This window comes from Toxotes jaculatrix, chromosome 6, assembly GCF_017976425.1.
Source record: "Toxotes jaculatrix isolate fToxJac2 chromosome 6, fToxJac2.pri, whole genome shotgun sequence".
NCBI lineage: Eukaryota > Metazoa > Chordata > Actinopteri > Toxotidae > Toxotes > Toxotes jaculatrix.
The window spans coordinates 15,431,233-15,453,084 of NC_054399.1; the positions used below are offsets into that span (position 1 = coordinate 15,431,233).

At 38.7% G+C, this 21,852-nt stretch overlaps 1 protein-coding gene across 2 annotated transcripts; it reads right to left on the minus strand.

Moving 5' to 3' along the window:
• Nucleotides 1–29: 29 nt before the first annotated feature.
• LOC121183944 (low-density lipoprotein receptor-related protein 8-like) lies at nucleotides 30–21,165 on the minus strand. Of its 2 annotated transcripts, XR_005894241.1 has the most exons (14): nucleotides 21,042–21,165; nucleotides 20,309–20,443; nucleotides 18,667–19,044; nucleotides 14,390–14,509; nucleotides 14,125–14,250; nucleotides 12,617–12,788; nucleotides 11,276–11,491; nucleotides 10,246–10,364; nucleotides 9,803–9,942; nucleotides 8,698–8,839; nucleotides 8,331–8,528; nucleotides 7,250–7,398; nucleotides 5,631–5,812; nucleotides 30–118 (listed from the first exon to the last, which is right to left on the minus strand). XR_005894241.1 is itself a non-coding variant. In XM_041041280.1 (13 exons), the coding sequence occupies exons 1-13, from the start codon at nucleotides 21,100–21,102 to the stop codon at nucleotides 5,777–5,779; spliced, it is 1,992 nt and encodes a 663-aa protein (XP_040897214.1). In that variant the 5' UTR covers nucleotides 21,103–21,165; the 3' UTR covers nucleotides 1,878–5,776. The 2 variants fall into 2 exon arrangements, 1 of the variants encoding a protein (XP_040897214.1); XM_041041280.1 differs by lacking the exon at nucleotides 30–118 and having other exon boundaries at nucleotides 1,878–5,812.
• Between the last annotated feature and the right edge of the window lie 687 nt (nucleotides 21,166–21,852).

Here is a 21,852-nt window from a genome sequence, read left to right on the forward strand (position 1 = left end):
TCACGTGAAACTGAAACTCCAGCGAATGGCACCACTTCCTGTTTTGCTGATTTGTGACTGTGAGATTGTAGTCCAGAAAGTGAGGGGCAGAGGAAGAGACTCCCCTCTCTCACTGTTTCTGCAAAGAGAAAATGTAGGCATTGAAAACATCAGACTAGGAGAGCAAGGACAAGCAGCAGGGATTTCATCTGTCTAATCTAATTGGTGCCCTTCCAAGTTCTCTTTAAGCAGTTGTAAATATAGGGGAAGTGTGTGTGTGTGTGTGTGTGTGGTGGGGGGGTTGGCCGCATTAGGAAACAAAGTTGACTCAAGCCTTATGTTGCATGTTTATTCTTATTCCTCTTTAAAGGGGATGTATGAGTAGCTTACAGATGTATCCTTTTGTGAAATGGAATTCATTTTTCAGTGGAATTCATTTTGAAATACAAAACATAATATAGCTGTAAACAGCATCGGCATGCACCAGGAGTTGGCAATTACAGTCAACCATGGGCCATTTCTTTCTAGCATTGTTCAGTTTATGCGGAATTATAGGTGTGGTGGAGATGCAGACCTGTAAGGTTTAAATACTTTGTGTTTGAGTGTTATTTTAACTGAAAACAAAACTGATCATTTTCTGTAAAACTCATGGAAAAAAATGACTACTATATGCAAGCATATGTGCTGCATTGCACTATGAGACTGATTGGGGTTTCGCACACAGGAAAAACAGTGGCCTATAGTCACGCTGGTGGTTTTAGAGGCAGTATGTTAACATGCTAATTTTAGGAACCATCTTAATTCTAATTCTTAATTCTAAAGACTTAGCATGATAACATTTGTTACATTGCACTAAACATAACATGGAGTTAAAGCTGATGGGAATGTTACTGGTTTTGCAGGTTTAGTCATCAACAAAAGCAATGGACAAACTGGTGATGAGACCACACAAGTGATGACAATTCATCCTGAGTGGAACATGAATGTCTGTATTAAATTTCATGGCAATCCATCCAGCCGTTGTCGAGATATTTCACCTCATCGTGGCACTACAATAAAAATAAGAGGACCGCCAGGGACAGTAGGATTCACACATTAACGTCCTGTAAACAGAAGCATCAGCTGATCAAATTTCCATTATGTTAAGAGCCAGTGGAGGTATGAACAAGGGGAAGGATATCGCTGGCCTCTTTGGACAACTGTCAAAGGTGCCGCAGTCTGCCAGAGGCTTAAAAGGCATTAATGTTCCACTGAGCTAAACGTGTTCCTCTGTTGAATGCTTTGATAAGCAGCATCACTTCACTTTTCTTTTTATGATCTAAAATGCTTATGTGAAACTTGACTCACACTGAACTTGCAGTTAATGCGCATTTTCTACACATCAAGTCCAGTGTCTCTCAGTTTATGATGAATTTTGTGACAGAGCTCCTGCAGGAAACAAAACACTCGAGAGTCTGTAGTAAAAATAAACCAGTTAAGAATAAATTTGTGCTAAGAGGAACTTAAAACATTTTGAGACACTGAGTGTCACAGTATTCTACCATCAATGTTATGATGTACTGAGGGTACAATTCCAATATATGCCAATATAACGACAGAGAAGTTAAACTTTGCAGCCCAAGAGAGGTTATCCATGCTTTCATCTGCTCCAGGCTTCGGCGCTGTAATACATTTTTAGCCATGTTAGTGGTCTCTCTATGGATGGTAATGTCATATTTGTATGTATTTAGCATCTATAAGAATTGTAGTCTACAAACATTTAATGAATAGTTTAAACACACTGTAATGCAGTTGTAAGCACACATAAGGACATTTTAATTGTTTAATAATGTATAGAACTTTATACTATCACAACTGTGCTTTACCATAAAGTTGTTTATTTATACAGCAGTCCCCACCAATGGATGTCCACAGGAGAAGTTATAGTTGTAGACTAATACATTAATAAACACATATTTGCTTACAAATACTTTATACAGTGTTACAAATTGTTCATTAAATGTTAATATACTGCAGTTAAATGCTAAATATGGTAAGATTGGTAATCTAATAATTTAATTAACTTCTAATGCCAGTAGGTGTGGCAAACAGCGGCATGCTGAGTGAGGAAAAGTTAATAGTATCACTGTCGCAGATGGCTTGCTCTTAATCGCCTCTGCACACTGCAGCAAGTTAAAATGCAGAGAATGTGGGGGTTGGGTTCACAGATCATTTTCAAGACAGTTAATCAGATGGAAATTGTTTTTAACAAGCTATTTACCATATTTCAGTATCTAGCGGACAGCTGTCAAATGTGCCGCAGTCAGCCACAGCTGTCAGTTTGCATGACAGGACACTAAAAAGTTTACTTTAATATAAATCATAAAGGAAGAAACAATTCACCACTGTCCTCCCCTCTATCAAGTTCTTATTTGTTCTTCTTCTTTTACAGCAGCAGCAGTTTTCTGTTCAGAAAAGAACAGCTAAAGGTGTTCCTCTGTTAAATTCACTTTTCAACTTTTCTTTTTATGATCTAAAATGTTTACGTGAAACCTGACTCACACACTCCATATCACACCTGTGTTTTTAATGTGCGGACTTGCATTTAATGCACAATACTACGCCTCAAGTCCAGTGTCTCTCAGTTTATGATGAATTTTGTAACAGAGCTGCTGCAGGAAACAAAACACTTGAGAGTCTGCAGTAAAAATAAATCAGTTAAAATAAATTTGTGCTAAGAGGAACTGAAAACATTTTGAGACACTCAGTGTCACAGTATTCTACCATCCACATTATGATGTACTGAGGTTATGAGTGAGCGGGTTGGGTTCACAGACCATTTTCAAGACAGATTATCAGATGGAAATTGTTTTTAACAAGCTATTTACCGTATTTCAGTATCTAGCGGACAGCTGTCAAATGTGCCGCAGTCAGCCAGAGCTGTCAGTGTGCGTGACAGGACACTGAAAAGTTTACTTTAATACAACTCATCAGGGAAGTAACAATTCACCATTGTCCTTCGCGCTATCAAGTTCTTATTTGTTCTTCTTCTTTTACAGCAGAAACAGTTTTCTGTTCAGAAAAGAACACAAAACAGTATGATGATTAAATCTTTTCATCATAACCTTCCCTGATGTTTAATTTGTCGAACTGCTCACAGTGATGAATTTTTAAAAAATTGTCTGCAGTAAGTTTTAGCAATGATGATTAATCCCATCCCACATTTGTTTCCCCGCGCTGAGGTGCGTAATGTTCCATGTTCCATGTTACACACATATTCAAATAATATTCAGGTAATCCCACTTAAACAATGGTTAATCAACATAAAATATTTATGAATTTAATGCATTTACAGCATTTAACAGATTTATTCACGGTGCAAACACGGTATGACGACTGTTAGGCTACACAAAAATAAATAAAACCCTTCCTTAAAAATAAATATCAACCGCAAACCACTGAGCACACTTACAGCATTGTCTCGAACCTTGTGCCAACACATTCAGTTCAACTGATCTGTGTATTTCCTTGAGACTATCAGAAAAATAACCAAGAAAGACTGGATTCAAACAAGGCAAGTCAACCAGTCAAACATTCACACAAACACTGAACAGGCTTTACACACAAGAGCAAAACCAAACCAGCAGGAGACTTTGACTAAACAAAACACATAGAGTATTTGTTCCCACTGCAGCACCAGTGCTCAGACAGCATCAAAATACCAAACCTGCAACCAAAGAAATCCTCCTCATCTCTTTACTCACGCTGTTTATATCAACTACATTGTTACTGTGTTACTGCCATTAAACAAGCTAGGCTTTGTTTCTGCATTATAAGGAGTAGGTTGAAATTTTGTAAAATACACTTGTTTGCTTTCTTAAAGTTAAGATGAGAAGATTAATACTACTCTCATGTCTGCATAAATATGAAGCTGAAGCCAGCATTTTTAGAGAGTACACCTTACAGTTGAGTGTTAGAGATGCTGGTAAGTGTATTTTATTACCTTTGGACAGAGCTGATTGTTTCCCCCTGTTTCCAGTCTTTACGATAAGCTAAGATAACTGGCTACTGGTTCCAGCTTCATATTTACTGTAGTTTTATCAGTCTTCATGTTAAACTCACTGTAATAAAGCCAGTAAAGATATTTCTATTCGTAATTACTACTACATCAAATAGCAAGTAGACAACTATGCCTCACAACCAGATAACTCCTTCCAACATTAGATATTTATATCATTATATCACTATATCATTATATTCTTAGACAATACATTCAAAGAAAAAAAAAAAAAAAAAAAAAAACTTTGGTGATGGAACTGAAAAACTGTAGTAGTTTAACTATTCAGACAGCAGTATCATGTCTTCCTTTAATTATCCAAAGGATCATACTATGCCACTATTCCAGGTGGGTTTATATTTTTAGACGTCCCCCTATGAAAATCAGACCTAGTGCTTCATCTATTAAACCTTAAAAGGCCACTTTCAATGAACTTTCAGCTTGCAAGAAAACACTCAATGGGTGCATCCAATCTACATTAATCATCATTAATCATCACAGCAAGCTTCTGAATTTTAATAATGCATTACATGTTGTAGAAAGGTAGTTGTGTGCACATCCTGTTCTATTTTTTAGAAATTATTCTTACACTGGAATAAGGCTAACAAAATGTTACTGGACTGAAAAAAGGCAAAGTTTTAACCTTAAAATCATATTTGCCCTGGTGAGGCCTGGTAGGGTTGAATTTTATTTGGGTTTTTTTTTTTGTTTTTTTGTTTTTAATGCAGTGTGTGGATACACCCAATTTTTACTTCCATAAATACTATAATCTACCCTGGACTGGACTCAAGAAAAGGTAGCACACATTTTCAATGCAATAATGCCTCTCAGACTGAGTCTCTTAGACAGGCCGAGAGTGTGAAAATAATCCTGACGGCCAAAAACAAACCAGTGGAACACAATTTTTATAAGAAAATAGTCCAATTATTCCCCATTTGATCCCTCTGTAATGCTACAAAAGTAAAGTTTTGGGAATGGCAATAAACTGAAATAATAATTCCAAGTTGAGTTGTAAAGGAAGTGCAATTAAACAATAAAATAAAAATCCACATTAGGACTGCAAGGAATTACAATTTTCTCAATTAATAGATTAATCATTTTGTCTATAAAATCCCAGATAATTGTGAATTATTTTCATCACCACTTTCCAGACTCATCCAATTGCTTGTTTTGTCTGATTAGCAGTCTAAAACGTAAAGATATTTTTATTTCACTGTCAGATATGAAAATACACCAATTCATTTGTTGTGGATCGACTAACTGATTAATCAACTAATCATTTCCTCTCTAATCTTAACAGACTACCTCTCTATTGATATTCTTGGAGACCTTCGAGCTGTAACACCGCTGGCAACGTGTTGAGCAAATGCTTGAAAACAGAGTTTTAAAAAGAATTCACCAAGTTAATTCGTATTAATACTTAAAGCACAAAAAACAGATTAATGCTTGTTCACTGCTGATCACAGCTTTGAGAATGAAACTGGACAACAGCCATCATCAAGAACTCTATTGCACTGTATTGTACAGGGCTGAAAATAATACTCCTCCAGAACTGAAGGTACAACAGCAAGGACTGTTTGAAGGCCTCTTCCCCTCCCTGACTGCAGATATTTACCACTGAGTCATCTGTCCAGAGATTTAACCTCCAGACGGACTTAAGACACGACAGGGGATCAACTTGGTTTGATGTCTCGTCATCCTGTCTGGGGGTTGAGGTAGCACCAGGTGAAGCCCAGTCAGCTGATCATCAGTGTCACACCTTCATTCTCCGTCCAAGTCCAGCTTAAGAAGAGCTTCCTGGCGGCAGAGGAAACACGGGTTAGTTGAAATACTGTACACTATAAGCCTTTAACCTGAGGAAAGCCCTGTAAAGCTGTGTTTAACTGGGGAAATACCAGAGTGCTATTTAAGAAAAGGTGGAACATATTTCAAACCAAGGAACCTAAATAAACAGCTACACTGATACTACAGCCTGATACTGGATGTTTGTGGACAACACTGATATTTATATTTTTTGAGTCTAAAAAATACGATACCACTGTACTGGCTCATGTTGGTTTGTTAACATAAACGTAGTGAGATGACTAAAAATGACTAAAAAAAAATGCCCATCTTAGTATCCTAGTAAAGTTGGAAAGCTTCTTGTTTTGTCCGACCAGCTGTCAACCATAAAATAGTCTATTTACTATAATGTAAGCCAAGAAAAGCAGCAATTTCTTACTTTTGAGAAGCTGAAACCAAAGAATGCATTTTAGTCCAAACTACTACTTAAACATTTAACCAAATATCAAAGTAGTTGTTAATTTTCTTTTGATTGAGCAACTGATTAATAGACTAATTGCGGCAGCTCTAGTTGAAAAATTGTCCAACACACAAAACTAAGCTGTAAATGCTGTAAATGTAAAAATAATAATAGAAAAAATAGCTAGCCACCAATGCCTAATTCATCTTGGGGCTATAACTAACAGCTATTTTCATTATTAATCAATCTACCAATTGTTTTCTGAACAATAACTGCCCTCCGCAAGTTCCCAGAGCCCAGGGTGACATCTTAAAATGTCTTGTGTTGTCCATAACCCAAATATATTCAGTTTACTACCACAGATATTGCATTTGTGCAATAAAAGCAAGTTTAAAACATTAATCGATGATCAAAATAGTAGCTTATTAATTTTCTGTTAATCAAGTAACCAATTAATAGACTAATCATTTCCTCCTCCTGTACTGAACTGATGCATGTGATCTATTTGAGATATGGATTTAAAGTAAACAACTCATCAGCCCCTTAAAATTATTGCGTCATCATAAACATCCAAACACCTACATTTGAGTGGTGGTGTCACAGTTCATGCACTGAACAAGTTTAACATTAGGTGAATCACCATCACATGGGGGCATAGTTGAATTTCTATAATAGTCTCAATCAATCAGAAGTAACAGGGGGAAGATTCATCTCCTTTTAAAGTCTGAAAACTTGACCATTACCGATATAAGCACATTTACCAGACCCATGAATGTATTTCTTTAAAAGCTATAACACACAAAATATACACAAAATATATATATATATAGAACCTCAAACCCCTCCACCATGATAAGGTGGCAGTTCAAGGGGGGGCTCCACATCGAGAGGAGCCAGCTGAGGTGGCTGGGGCATCTGTTTCGGATGACCCCTGGACGCTGGAGGGACTATGTCTCTCGGCTCTCTCGTGTGTGTTGGCAAACTTCTCTTACCTTGATGAGACATCGTTTGGACTGATGGATGATGAGTGGGTCCTGGGACTCTTTGAGTGAGAAACTCTGCTCAGTGATAGACCTGGGCGGCCTGAAGTCATCTCTACACCACCACACAGCCGTTCCCACCAGCAGCAAACTGAGAAATACTGGGAAACACACACACACACACACACACAAAGACTTAGGTTACTCTATAGAACTCTGCAGACCCATCAGAGGGCATGTTAAGACGACAACTGGCGACAAAATTCTGCATAATACCCCACCTTACCTTCTCTGAGTGGACAAACAGGCTGCTATGACTGAATTAAGCTGCAACACCACAAGAAAGATTAAAAGTTCTTGGAAAAGCAAACTCCATAAGAGTCAACAAGGATTAATACAAAGTGTCTGACATTTGAAAAAGATTTTCCTAACAGATATATATATATACTGGTAAATATAGTAAAGTAAACTAAAAAAGGCCTGAAGACACACAAACTGCTCCTATTTCTAAAAGAGGCTCAAAATCACATCAATAACTTTATTGACAACTTTCTGGTTGTCTGTGGACAGGCTGGAAAAAAACACTTTTATGTGTTTTAGTTAGCAAGTTAGCAACTTGGAAAGCTTTGCTTCACACGGCTTCATTTAAGCCTTCATTAGTTTGTGTGAACATCTCCCTGTGTGGAACCAGTGGCTGAACAGCTCGGATGAATGCACAATAACAGACCCTGGGAGTTGTGTGTTTATGACTCAGCTGGGAGTGACCATGCTGACATCAGTGTACAGTGACCTCATACGTACACCCATATTCTCACGGTGCAAAACTCAAACTAAGTCAAATCTGAGGGACAATGTGGACGATTGTTGTGTTGACATTACATCAATATTTATCTTATAATCAATATGTGATTATGGGTCATTGTTACAGCAAAACTGTGAGTGACACAACATATCTGTCTGTCCATGTTAATTTACAGACAGACCTGCCCTGTATAAAAGGCTATTTTTAACAGTAGTGCATTCTTCTGTCAGTACTAGAGGAAGGAAGCCCGGTGGCGAGGATTTATATTTGAACAGGAAAAGTGATTCTTACTGATGAGAGAGAGGATCCCGGCGAACACCGGGTCAGATAAAGTCGATGAAGGAACTGTGCGAGAGACAGCAGGAGTTTCTTGAGATTTGTTTTCTCCTGTTTCTGGAAAAATGCAGCTGAACTCTGGACTCTCAGACAGGAGGTTGACGACGCACTCATGCTGGCATATCGTCCCGGGATGTCCACATACAGATGGCCCTAAGAACCAGTAGTCAGATGAGAGTAGCGATTGCAAGGTGGTCATGACATGTTTATTTATGGCACCTTTTATGAAGTGTGCCCCTAAACACAAAACTTCACCAATCAGCAGCATTATCATGAAGTCTGAGGCACATCATGTGCAGAAATTGCTTTTGATTGGTCTTACCATTTGGTTGAAGAACTGGCTGAACGATGGCCACGCCGCCCGGTGAGGTAAAATTTGTCAGCAGTACTCGAAGTTGGCTGCCGTTGTGCTTGTTTGCTCGGCAGATGGTGCGAGTAGTTTCTTCACTCCAATATACAAAACCCTGAATCAAAACAAAGAGAAACTTAGCCTTACCAGAATAATGAATGTGAAAGCTATGAAAGTAATGAAAGTTGACAGCTGAGTTAACCAGTTATTTTTACATTCAGTCTATCTCAACAAAACACAGTGTCTGTCCCTGAGGCACCAACAAATGTGCTGAATCAGTTTCCTTCCTCAGTAAAAGACTTGCAAAGCTGATTTTTGGTTTTCTTGTTTTCATCTTATATTTGGGGTATTCTACTCCAATCTACTTTAGTTTTATTTTATTCTAAATGTCTAATTTTACAACCTACCCTAAAAGTAAAAAACTTTGTTCTGTAAAATGCTGTATAAATAAAATTATAATTATTATTTTATTTTTTATATTCTATGTTTTATCATCAACTATCAACTAAAATCTTATTCTCAAACCTAGTTTTCTGTAAGTGATAAGAAAAACCTGCTAACAGATTTGTGCCTGGTTTCCTGGCGATGTAAACCCTGAAACAGAGTGTCTTAGCACATATTTAAGCATGTGTGATTACATGGCAAGAACAGGGGAAATACTGCTATATCAGCAGTATGGTAAACATTGCAGGATTTTCTAAATTCACTCATTTGTTTTGATATTATTCTTTTTATTAAATTATTACACACAGCAAGGCCTTCCAACCTAAATGTCCATGCATTTAATAATAATGTGCCATTTTTTTTTTATTTCTAGGTTTTTAATTTCTTGTGTGGGGATTTATGAGCAGGGTCTTAAAGTCAATTCTATATTTAGTAATTGTCAGTAGTGCAAGCCTTTCTGTTACTGTGGCTGTTGAGGTCTTTGCTTTGTCACTTTTATTCTACCACATTCACCCCCTCTTTTTTTTTTTCTTTTCTAGCTCATGGGAAACAAAAGACTGTCCCAGTACACACCAGGTGAAAGGCATGGGCACACCAATCTCCATTCCATCACAGGGCTGTAATGTTGTTTTACCTCAAACACAGCCAGTCCGAAGGGTCGGTCCAGATAGCCGTTAGACTCTACTACTGTTTTACGGTCACGGCCTTCTAGATTTACTCTGGAGATGCTTCTCATACCCTGGTCAACCCAGTATAGCAGCTGGCGAGGCATATCTAAGGAAAAAAAAGACACATGAACACACTAATGGCCAGAATAAACAAAAATGAGGGACTTCTAGACAATACGCTCAACGGCAGTCAGCCCTCTAAGTGTAAATGCATAGATGCACACACACGCACACACAGTTCCTGTTTTAAAGTGGAAGCTGGGGTTTGTTTTTTCCCCTTCCTTTAAACTTCCACAATCAGTTTAAATAGAGTTGACAATCTATTTTAACATAAGGAAAACAGATTTTTAGAACCTTTTCCAAGTTTCGCAAAGATACAAAACTTTCTGTATTATACATCAGAACATACCCAGAGAGAGGGCAACAGGGGAACGTATTGAGGAAGTGACCAGAGCCATTGTGTCCCTGCCGCCCAGTCCAGCCCTTTGAATCTTTGGGAGGCTGCCACATTGAGCCCAGAAGAGCAACCTGAGAAAACAAAAGCAGCTGATGCAAAATGGAGCTGAGTGTTGGTGTTTCATCCTGTTCTCAATTGTTCTTGATTAAGTTTGTATTTCTCTAATTCCTCTTTTTATGTGTACTTATTATTTCTGAAACAAACTGTATTAAAAACCAGAGAGGAAAGTTATAGCACTTATTTACATTGTGCTTTTTTTCTCCAAGTCGGCAAACAACTAGTGCAATAAAGTTTAAGTTTTAAGTTTAAAGTTTAAGTTTTATACTTTATTGATCCCTCCTGGGGAAATTACTCTCTGCATTTTACCCACACAAAGTGAATGAAACACACACACAAGCATGCACATGCACTAGATACGCTGTGGCAGGGGGCTTCCCTAGAAGGAGCCCGGGGAGCTCCATTGTGCTTGGTCAAAGAATTGAACCGGCGACCCTCCAATCTCCGGGCGGCCCAAAGTCCAAAACCTCACGCTTAACTTGCTGCGCCACGGCCAGAAACACACAAATTAAAGCCAAAATACAAACAGACTTAAACCCACCTTGGTTGGACCCAACTGTATTTGTACAGAACAAAAAGGCTGGTAATATATAATGCGCAGCGCTTACACTCTTAACACTGACTCATGGGACGTATGTATGGCTCTTAAAACACACATTACCCTGGGTAAATACATGATTAAAAAGAGTCTTGTGTTTAACCAAGAACAACCGTTGTGTTGTGCTACCGCCTAAATACGCAGGGGAAAGCCTTTAAAACAAACATAATACATCTGTAGTTTAAAGACCAAGAGGCAACAATGTGTAGTCACAGCTATAGCTTTTGTTAATCCTGCTGACGTGGCTTGAGCACATTTTACCCTCCCTCCTTGATGATGCTGTTAACTATTGATTAAAATAAAATGTAAATGCCTGTGACGTCCTACCCTCGGAGAGGATCCACGGTCACTGCAGAAGGTTCATCCAGCCCTGTGATGAGCTGACGCTGTGCCAAACCGTCCAGCTGCCCGACGTTAACAGAACCACTCTCGACACTGCTCCAGTAGAGGAGCTGATGGATCCAGTCCACAGCCAGGCCTGACACCGAACCCTTGACTTTCAGCACTAATTCGACATCTGTTGGCTTTCCATCCATGGAGACCCTGAAAAACATCCACGAGTGAAAACATATAACGCACATAATCCATTAAACCAACCCGGAGTTCAGAGTTCAAAGAGTTCATGCAAAACCTGACCATGGCTCCTTTATTAGGCTCACTCATCTCTTTAATTTTGATTGTAAACTCAAAGATAAAATACAGTTTAAGAACTATGGTCTAGAGGCATGACACTAGGGATGGCAATGTCAGCCAATCCAGAAAGAAATAACTCATGAATTACTGGATGCATTGCATTAAATTCTGTACAGACATTCATGCTCCCCAGAGGATTACTCCTACTAACTGTGGTGATCCCCTCACCTTTCCTCTAACGTCACAAGCAGGTTGCCATGTTTAATATCTCTAATGGAAAACAGATAATTGGAAGGAAAGGGTTGTATATTTTTAATTTATTTATTTAATGAATTACCTGTTTATTTTGGATAAAAATGGACAGTTCGGACACTGAAAGCTATCAGGATCAAAGTCAATGTACACAGACATAAACAAGTACAGACAACCTTTTTAATCTTATAGGCAGACATTATGATCTGAATCTGCTGGGTAAAATTTTATGTTAAAGTCCTCAAATTAATCCTTTGTGTGCAGATTCAATTAAAACACACACACACACACACACACACACACACACACACACACACACACACACACACACACACACACACACACACACACACACACACACACACACACACACACAAAGAAACTGTGTTGGCAGGCTTCGGTAACACAATCTACCCTTTAAATTCTAATCTCCAAACAATTCGCTGCCACATTTAAAAGGCACAATAAAGCACAAAGAACCAGTTTTGCTTTTTTCTGCCTCTTTGTCAGGTAAGGGCTCTTCAGTCTGATTATCAGATAGACACATTGTCTGAAACCTTATAAGCGCCATATGTTATTACTGTCAGCAGGACATAAAAGAGGGAGGAGGGAAACACTTAATCTTAACATTTACTTTGAAAATACCTAATCACTCTATTCTTTGGTTTGTTATCGAATGAAATGTAACCGAGATACCGATTTGTTTACTTTTGGATCACAGATTGTGTTTTTGACCTCCCCCAAGCACCTCTGGCTTTGGCAAAAGAAGCTCTATTCTGGTACCTGTATATGGAGCCTCTTCCTAGCGGGGCCCAGTACAGTGTACTGTTTGAGGCCAAGGCTGCCACGGGCCCTGGTCCGGGTAAATGTGGGGCCAGCTCCCTGTACTCTGTATCAATAATGCTTATCCACTGCATTCCTTTAGAAGAGGTGAAAACAAGCTGAGCCTCACTTCCTGGAAGGATATAAAAAATCATATAATAAAAAAAAAACAAAAAAAACAAAAAAAAACATGTAGAGCTTAACATAAAACTGACAGCAGCATATCAAAAGAATTCATTGTCAGAATGAGTCTTGTTCGTTTTGGCTAAGTCCTGTCTCTCTGTTGATTCTCATGTCTATCTAACTGATGTTATCTAATACAGAAGAAATTGACCATGAAGGGTGTATTAGTCAAAGTGAAGCAAGACGTGAAGCAAGACGTGAACTGGAGAATGCAGAACGACCTGTCAGCAATTGTTTAGTAAGAAATGAAAGAACATGTAAAACCGCCTCCAAAATTAAAAGATCGTGTTTTGTCTTCTGTGGCATATTTATATGTATATGTATGTATGTGTGTATATTTATTAGCAACATATCAGAAAGGGCAAAAAAATAACGTAATCCAACCAGACTGTAATTAAATGATAATACAATGGAAACAATGTCACACAATATCAGATTGCAATGGAAACAGTAGACTCCTGAGACGTTTGTTCAGAGAGTACGTCTCTAGCTAAGATCAGAGCTGACTGATCTTAGCTAGTATGTTTGCACAGCCATTCTAGCCTTTCCAAAGTAAATGAGTCAAAGTTTGTTAAGGCAGAACCAATTCAAGTGTCACACAGTTGCTGACGGAAGTATTTACCAAACATTAGAGCACAAACCTGGAAAAAAGAAAAGCTGTCACATACCAATGATAAAATACAAAGCAGGTATTCTACTGCATGTATTTCTTGTCAGGCCAACCTTTCACTGAGTGCTTTATTAATTGTGCTATCAATAAAGCACTCAGTGCTTTAATAATAACTCAAACACAAGCACTCAGTTCTTGTTTTTATAAAGCACTGAGTGCTTTAGAAAAACAATTTAATGCAGAAAATGAAGCAAATTAGACCATTTCTAACAATTTCCATATCCACCTCTGGTACGATCTAAAAACAGACACGAATATGAGCAACGGCTTTGGGTTACACCATTAGTTTGCACAATTTCTCCCGGCATATTATAGTGGAGGTACAAACTCTCACCTGAAATAAAGAGCACTTTGGAAAAATATAATAATAAAACACAATATTGAGTTTCAGGGAAAGTGAAGCGAGTTGCTGTGATACGGCTGAAATTAATACGATATGAATTCTATATGACAAAAACACTGAATCATAACCCAGTCTTATGCCTTAAAAAAAAAATACTATAAGCTTGAAAGTCCTGGGATCAATCCAATAATCTCTGTAACTATGAGCATGAAAAAGACTTAAACCATGTTGTCAGTGGCTAGTTACTAGTTACATACATCATCTGTTTCTCACCTTTGGCCTTGCACTCTCCGGTTGTTGGATTCATGTAATGGTCCTCGTTGCATTCACAGGTGAGGCTGCCATTAATGAAAACACACAGCTGATCGCACACATCTGTCTCCAGACACAGGTCGACCTCTAGATTAAAGAACAGATACCAGATACCAGAACCATCCCTTACGTAAATGTTTTGTGTTTTGTGTCAGGACAAATCTTTATAACTGGTGATGTAAAACTCTATTTAGCAGCCCTCAGCAGGAGTCAAGAAGCCACTCACCCTCACACTGGCTGTCCCCCACCAGCCTCATGTTGTCAGGACAGTGGCAGAAGAAACCCATCGGCTGGTCCACACAATGATGAGAACAGCCTCCGTTATTGACCAAACACTCGTCCTGATCTGCAGGAGCAAACATTACATGATAGGTGGTTTCATACAACAAGAACCCTGTCATTTGTCAGTACAATAAATGTAAAGCCGCTTTCATGTTCATGTTCAAACGCAGCACATTGTTGGGGTTTCAAACATGACGTGCCAAATGACAAAAGGCGTTCATTTGAGTTGGAAGCTTATTTCACTTGTGATGAAACAATCGTGACATGTAAAAAAAAGAGAACTGGCATTGCAGCAGCACGCAAAACATTTTGTTCCTTGTTCCTTGAATACCTATACTAACATGTCAACATTAAAATCAATGGCACTGTAAATTCACATAGCATTACTAGTGAAAATTATCATTTATAATTAGACCTTAGTCCACTTACTACCTTTTACCAGAGCTATAACTGTCCTCCTCTGTGGAGGGAGTTTGCAAAATTCATGCAGTTGAAAGCTCCAGAAAATGTTAGTAAATGGATGTTCAGTGATTTTTTTTTTTTTTTTTTTTTGGTCAAACTACTGCTTCCAAGATCAGGAATGAAGTTTCATGGAGGAAATTAGAAGCATAATGCAGTGCAGCTCTGTTTATTTTTATCACTATTTCCTCTAGGTTTATTGATTGTTTTTTGCAGGAACCCTTCTCTCCCATAACAAGATATAATCATTACAGCACATCTGGAATCCTTCAGGGAGCTTTAAGCAGTCTTGATTGATGAGGCAGAAGCCACATAAGGGTGTGAGACTGCTTTGACTTGAATTACATGCCTCAACAGCTGTAATGTTCTTTGGTATAGATCCTTCAGGAAGTCTTCAAGTGAAGGGATGAACACCATTCTTCCAAATACTATTCTCTTATTCAGTGTTTTAAATATTGATTGATTATGATGAACACTTTGGTCAAAAATCTCCCATAGCCATTCAAGATTGATAGATGGGGATCTGTGAGGGTTAAAACAATCAATTCCCATCCTTTCATTCTCATCAAACCATGAAGTGACCCCTTGTTCTCTGTACAGAAGCATCTGCATTTTGTTTTTTTCTTTAACCATTAGGAATTACTTGGTGTGCGCTGAGTTTTTGTAGTACTCCATAATGTGAGATTGAACAGTGTAGTAAACAGCTGAAATTTTAAGGCTGAACCTTCAAGCCAACGACATCCATAAAATGCAACAGAAATTTCAACATCTGCAATTCGACTCCATCTGTCGATTAAGATCATGTGATGTGATCAAAAGCTCCAGAACAGCTGCTATAAGAACCTCGAGGTGAGGTTGTTTTGTCATGTGAATATCTTCTGTGCCCATGTGGGGTCCTCTTGGGGTTTGGATCTTTTACTAATCTGTCTAATCTGAATGTCTTTGCTTGGCAGGTAGCTGATTGGTGTACATGGAACACCTGTGGTGTCCAGTATGTTCCAGGTTACATAAGTCTAAGCTGCACACTAACCATTCTCTTTGCTCCGCAACACAAGAACCCATATTCTTCACTCAACACACCACTGACTTTACTGGTTACCACACCCAGTGTTGTAAATAGGCTGATTTAATTTGGCATTTTAATTAAGTTTGATTTGATGAAAATATTCTTTATGAATCATTTCCCGTGGTGTGTCTCCCTTTTGTTGTGGCCATAACAGTAACAACATCCCTTTGTAACAGTCATATTTATGTGCAAACAAATGCACCAGATAAACACAGTAAATAAATAAACTGCAGCCTCCAGAGTAAAAAAAATGAACCTTGAACATTACTGAACACATGTTGTAGACAGATTACAACAAAAATCTGAAACCTTAAGGAAAAAGGTCATACATGCTGTCACTATAATTTCTGAGACTTAACTTTAAATGATCAATTTCTTGTCTGAGAGATGCACTAATCGCTGGCATTCATCTAAACTTTTGTTGGGCAAATTGCCATCTGGCTTCTCGTCTGCCAATACATTGTTTTGGCAACCGATCAGACAGACTCATGCCTCAGGAACAGGTTGGCTGTTAGTGTTGCTGTTTCAAGAATTAGTCTGTGTAACCTGAGTAGCAACTTTTATGTCTCAAATATTTCTATCTCTTCAGTCCACTTCCCTTCAATCCAGCCTCACTTTAAGTCAGTCTGACCCCTGTATATTTCCTCTTATTTTGTTCCACTAGTGGCCCTGTCTGTTCCTGTTATTTTAAGTGTTAGACAGGGTGTTGCTGTAAAAAAGGATGTATAACAGCTCAGCCAGCCTACCCTGTAAAAATATGTCACATTAACAACGCGTCATTTTTGAAGGAAAATGTTCCATCCCCAAAATGTCATGTTTTAGGAGTGTCTTGTTTTGGGCTTAGCCACCACGCACATTTAGCAAAACCAGCAGGGCTTTGAGAGGATTTGAAAGGAATTTTCACAACCTACAGTAGAATTTTTTACCCTTCAACAGCGACTATAAAATTACAGAATCCTGTGAAATGTCACTGTATAGATATACTCTGGTTTCTTCCATTCAGATGACAAACATTTCCCAACAAACCTACTGAATACATTTTTTTCTGAAAATGTCCTTCAGTTTGAATGACAGGGTTTGTTAAATGGTGAGAACAGTGTGTACTTTTTCCATGATGCCAGAGTTTGTCTTGTTGGCAGGCTAATGCATGATCTGAGACAGCTGACTAAATTAAAAGAGACAATGTGCATGTCTTCAAACTTCCTCACAGCACTAAATTAGTATTTAGTGTTTAGACTGTTCACAAAAAGACATACAATACAGTACTATGTATTACGTCTTATTGTGAACTGTGCAAAATGTCCAACCCAGTTTCTCAGAGTCTAAGATAATAAGTTTACAATCACGTACAAATGAGAAAAACAGCAAAGGCTCAAGTTATAGAACCTGAAACCAGAGAATCCATTCATTACTTTGCTTTTTTTTGTCAATTAATCAACCAATCATTGATCAAAGACTGCTGTGCTACAGTACCATATCACTATTAACAAAAAACGCAGATGTACCCTTGTATATGCACATCCACACCCCAAAGTTATGATGGACATGGTTAACAAGATGGAAAAGATTTCTACAGATGTGCCAAAGTTTCTACCTTTCTACTAAACAGTTATTCAAAGCAAGTCCGATATCCTCTCACCTTGGCAACCACTGTAAATGTCTGCCCTGTCTGTTGCTAAACATTGAACAAGGATAAAGCAAAAGGGCCTGATGACAGATGTGGAAAGACATGAATTGTCTGTACTGATGAACTGAGCGACGTATTTAAAAGACTGTATGTATGATAATTTTACAATGTTTGCCATTGTCATTTTCTTCTTCCTGTTGTTCACTGATAGAGGACACAGATCAGTTTATCACCCTGTTAAACAAACAGAGAAACATGAGGACGTGTGGACCAAAAGATGCGGGAAGCCCTTCTGCAAATCCTATGTGCAGTACAAAGCACAACTATACTGCCCTCTGCTGGCTGTTCTGTATGTGGACCATTGAGCATGAGACCCATTCGTGTGTTGCTGAACATCTCATTCAAAAACCCTAGGCATTATGTTTTCTGCTATAACAGCATTAACTCAATTTTGGAACCAGGCTGCAGGATTATTATTATAATTATAATTATAATTATAATAATTATTATTATTATTATTATTATTATTATTATTATTATTATTACGTGGAACCTGCACTGTGCTATGTTCTCTTTCTTCCCGCACTCTCTTGCTCCCTGTCGGCCACCCACCATGAACCAGGTTCTGTTCAAGGTTTCTACCTGTTAAAAGAGAGTTTTACCTTGTCACAGTCACCAAGTGTTTGCTCATGTGGGAATGCTCTGTGTCTGTAAATAATATTGTAAAGACTCTGACCTAGACCTGCTCTATATGAAAAGTGCCCTGAACTGACTTCTGTGAAGATGTGTACTTGCACCTCCAGCACATGTGGTGACGGGTCCTTGAGCCACTGGACCCAAATTGAATAGAATGTATGTGGGGAAAAAATAAATTGGATCCTTTATCCTTATTTCCAAAAATGTAAGTTGCTTTGGATAAAAGCATCTGCCAAATTAATGTAACATGACGGGTGGTGGTGGGAGAAATTAGCTAGAACTTGTTCTTAGGCTAGATTTTCTTTCATTTTGGCAGTTTCAACATTTTTCCAAGTACATGCAGAACCAAGTAGAAGCGAATCACATCTCTTACCACAGTTTTCCTCATCGCTGCCATCAGAGCAGTCTGATGAGTGGTCACACCTCCAGGCCTGGAGGATGCAACGCCCATCTCCACACTGGAACTCTGAAGCTGCACATGAGGGAGAAGTCTGTGGGCGAGGTTGGGTCAAACCACAAAACTCCTGGGTCTCATCCCGCCCATTCTTGCAGTCTATCCGTCCATCACACAGCTTGTGTCCGGGCAGGCAAACGTCAGACGGCCCGCAGGAGAAGAAGCCAGCGGTGCATTTCTGGCAGGAATCCTCATCGCTCCCGTCACCACAGTCATCTATGTTGTTGCATAAGAAACGTGCAGATATGCACCGTCTGCTGCGGCATGCAAATTCATCTTTCTTACACCGCACATGACCTGTTAAGAGTGAGAGTTACAGCAGCAATTAAACCTTTACAGTTCTTATGATTCCCAAAAAGCTACAATACCAATACAGTCTGAATGACTTTGACAAAGTGTGTATTATTAGCGTATCCCACATCCTGGGATTACTCCATTTTATCCGTCTGAAAGCTGCTGAGAGTTCCACTTTGTAATAAATCTGTTAATCCAGTTTCAGAGAGCAGCAAAAATTAACTAGAGACTGCATTTTCTTAAAAAAGTGCATGTGAGTGCTGGGACCTGCTGCAGCTACTGCTTAGCGGGGACTGAGCGCCAAAACTTCTGCTAATGTGACTCTGAAGCTTCTGTTTATGCGACTGTTCATTCATTTGCTCTTTTTCCACAGTCCAGTACTGTTCCAGCACAAGCACAGTCCGCTGCTGCTCGGTCCTGCACTTCTGAAGAGAAGAAAGTAAATCTTGTTCACTTTCTGCATTTTGCTGGCGGATAGTCAAACCAGCGACTTTCAGGTCAAAGTCTCATGTCTCTAACCTCTAAGCAACACTGTCAATATTCATACCTGGTGCCATTACGCACATCAGCAATGTTTATATTTAACCAACTAATCAAATTAAATCTTTTTAGAATATTTTCTCCCGCAGGGTTTTTCTTTGCAAATGTGCAGCTCGCAGGTTATGCTGAACACTAAATCCTTCTGGAATTCAATATCAAAGTCCCTAATGACTTAAACAGGATTATGAAACAAAACTCTACAATGAAATTTTCCACATACTTTCGGAGAAAATGACACCGCATCTTTGTAGCACCGTAACTTAAAAGTATAAGTAGGGCAACATTCCGTGTGGCCAAAATTGTGGAATTAATGTAAAAAAATGAGCATTTAGTGCACATCAAGATTTGATTTAAAATCAAATCTCTGTGGCAAAAGTTATGGCAAAATCAAAAGTCCAAAAACAGAGCAGCAGTCGTTTTAAAGTGGACAGGCTTTAAAGTTGGATATAATCAGTTAAAACTCCATTACACAATACTGTATGTTGAAGAAGGCAACAACTGTACGTAAAAGGGCATAAGAAAACAATCATTCAATTCACAATCAGCTTTTCCTTGCTTCAAATTAGTACAGTTTCTACATGGCTGCTACTTTATTTAAAATGTCAAGAAATGCCAATTTTGTTTTCATTGATTTGTTTGTGCTGCCAAAAAAGAGCTTGTGACACGCAAACAACCAGTGGGTATGTATGTGTATGGAATAGGATCATGTTGTCAACGTGGTACTTACTGCAGTGCTGTTCATCTGATCCATCGTCGCAGTTTGCGTGTCCGTCACATAATGACAGCCTCGGAATGCACGAACCATCGCTGCATCTGAATTCCAGCTGCTTGTGGCAGGCGGGCAGAGAGTGACCTGCAGCACCTGAAACGTGTGCACACATACAGTTTACTATTAGTGTGCAGGATTTCAGTTGATAAGATAATGATGAAGGACAATGGAGCAATTATAAAACAGGGCAAGAAGAAAATGCTGAAAATTAAAATGCATAGCAACTTAAACATTACAACTAAATTCTCTAGCTCTGGACTGTGAATGAACAACGGGAAATATGTCCAAAATAGGGTAAGACTTAAGTTATTCAATAAATGAATAAAATGTACTTTTTCACAACAGTTTTTGCTCGTTACATCACATTCTATGTCATAAAACCAAAAGAAGAGCCTAGGAGTCAGATTCAATCTGAACACTACCCCCTTGCTGCTTAATGCTATTATTATTATTATTATTATTATTATTATTATTATATTTCTTGCAAAGTTCACACATATACAACACTAAAACAACGAAAACATAAGTCAAAGACGCTGCAGTGTGCATTGTAAACAGACTTCTTTCAAACTGATCACCGGTCTGCTCGACTGTAAACTCTCAGTCTGTCCCTCCGCTTTCTCGAATTAACGCCGAACACACGCAGATCGCTCATCTCACACACATACACACAGTCACTCCAGCATCTTACCGCGAAAATGATGCCAGGAAATCGAAGCGACCAGAAGAAATAAACCTGCAGGGTGTCCCATGCTCGATGTCCTCCACGGTTTGATAAGGCACCTATATGAGCCGCGCGGCGCGGAAATATGACGCAAGAGTTGCTCCTGTCAACCTGCAGATTTGTGAATGAGTGAAAGAGTTATTAACGCCTCATTTATTTATTCATTCATAGCTTTTTTTCCCCCCTCCAGAGTAGATGCGACTTAATAACCAGAAAAGCAAAATACGTATTTTAAAAAATCCCGGTATTAAACTACTGCAGGTAGCTGTAACAGTTTCATGTTGAGCTCTGCTTAAGTACTGTTAAGTACAATCAATATCACGAAACTCCCACTCAAATTATCCAATTTATACCATACATAGATGCTGTTAGTATGGAAGAGGACTCAGGCCACATGTAAAGAAAACTCAATACATTTAAATTTTTTCCCCACGTGGCCCTAATCCTCTTCCATACTAAAACATTTCCTAACTCTTTTTTTCCACACATATCAACACAGAAATGCTAAATAAGGTTTCAGGTACCAGGTGTGGTTCCCAGGTGAGACTCAACCTGCTCAAAAGGCCAACGTGACCTTAAAATATGAACACGCCGTTGTTTAAAACTGGGCTATTTCTAATCTGGTACCAAGTATTCCAGGCTACATCACACATTATACTGTTATATAATTATATTCAGGGCTCACCTTTAAGAGTGCAAGTATCTTCTGTCACCAAACAGCTTATCAGTGTATTCCCACACATCCTGCACACCCACACAGGTGTTTCCAGTTATGTCT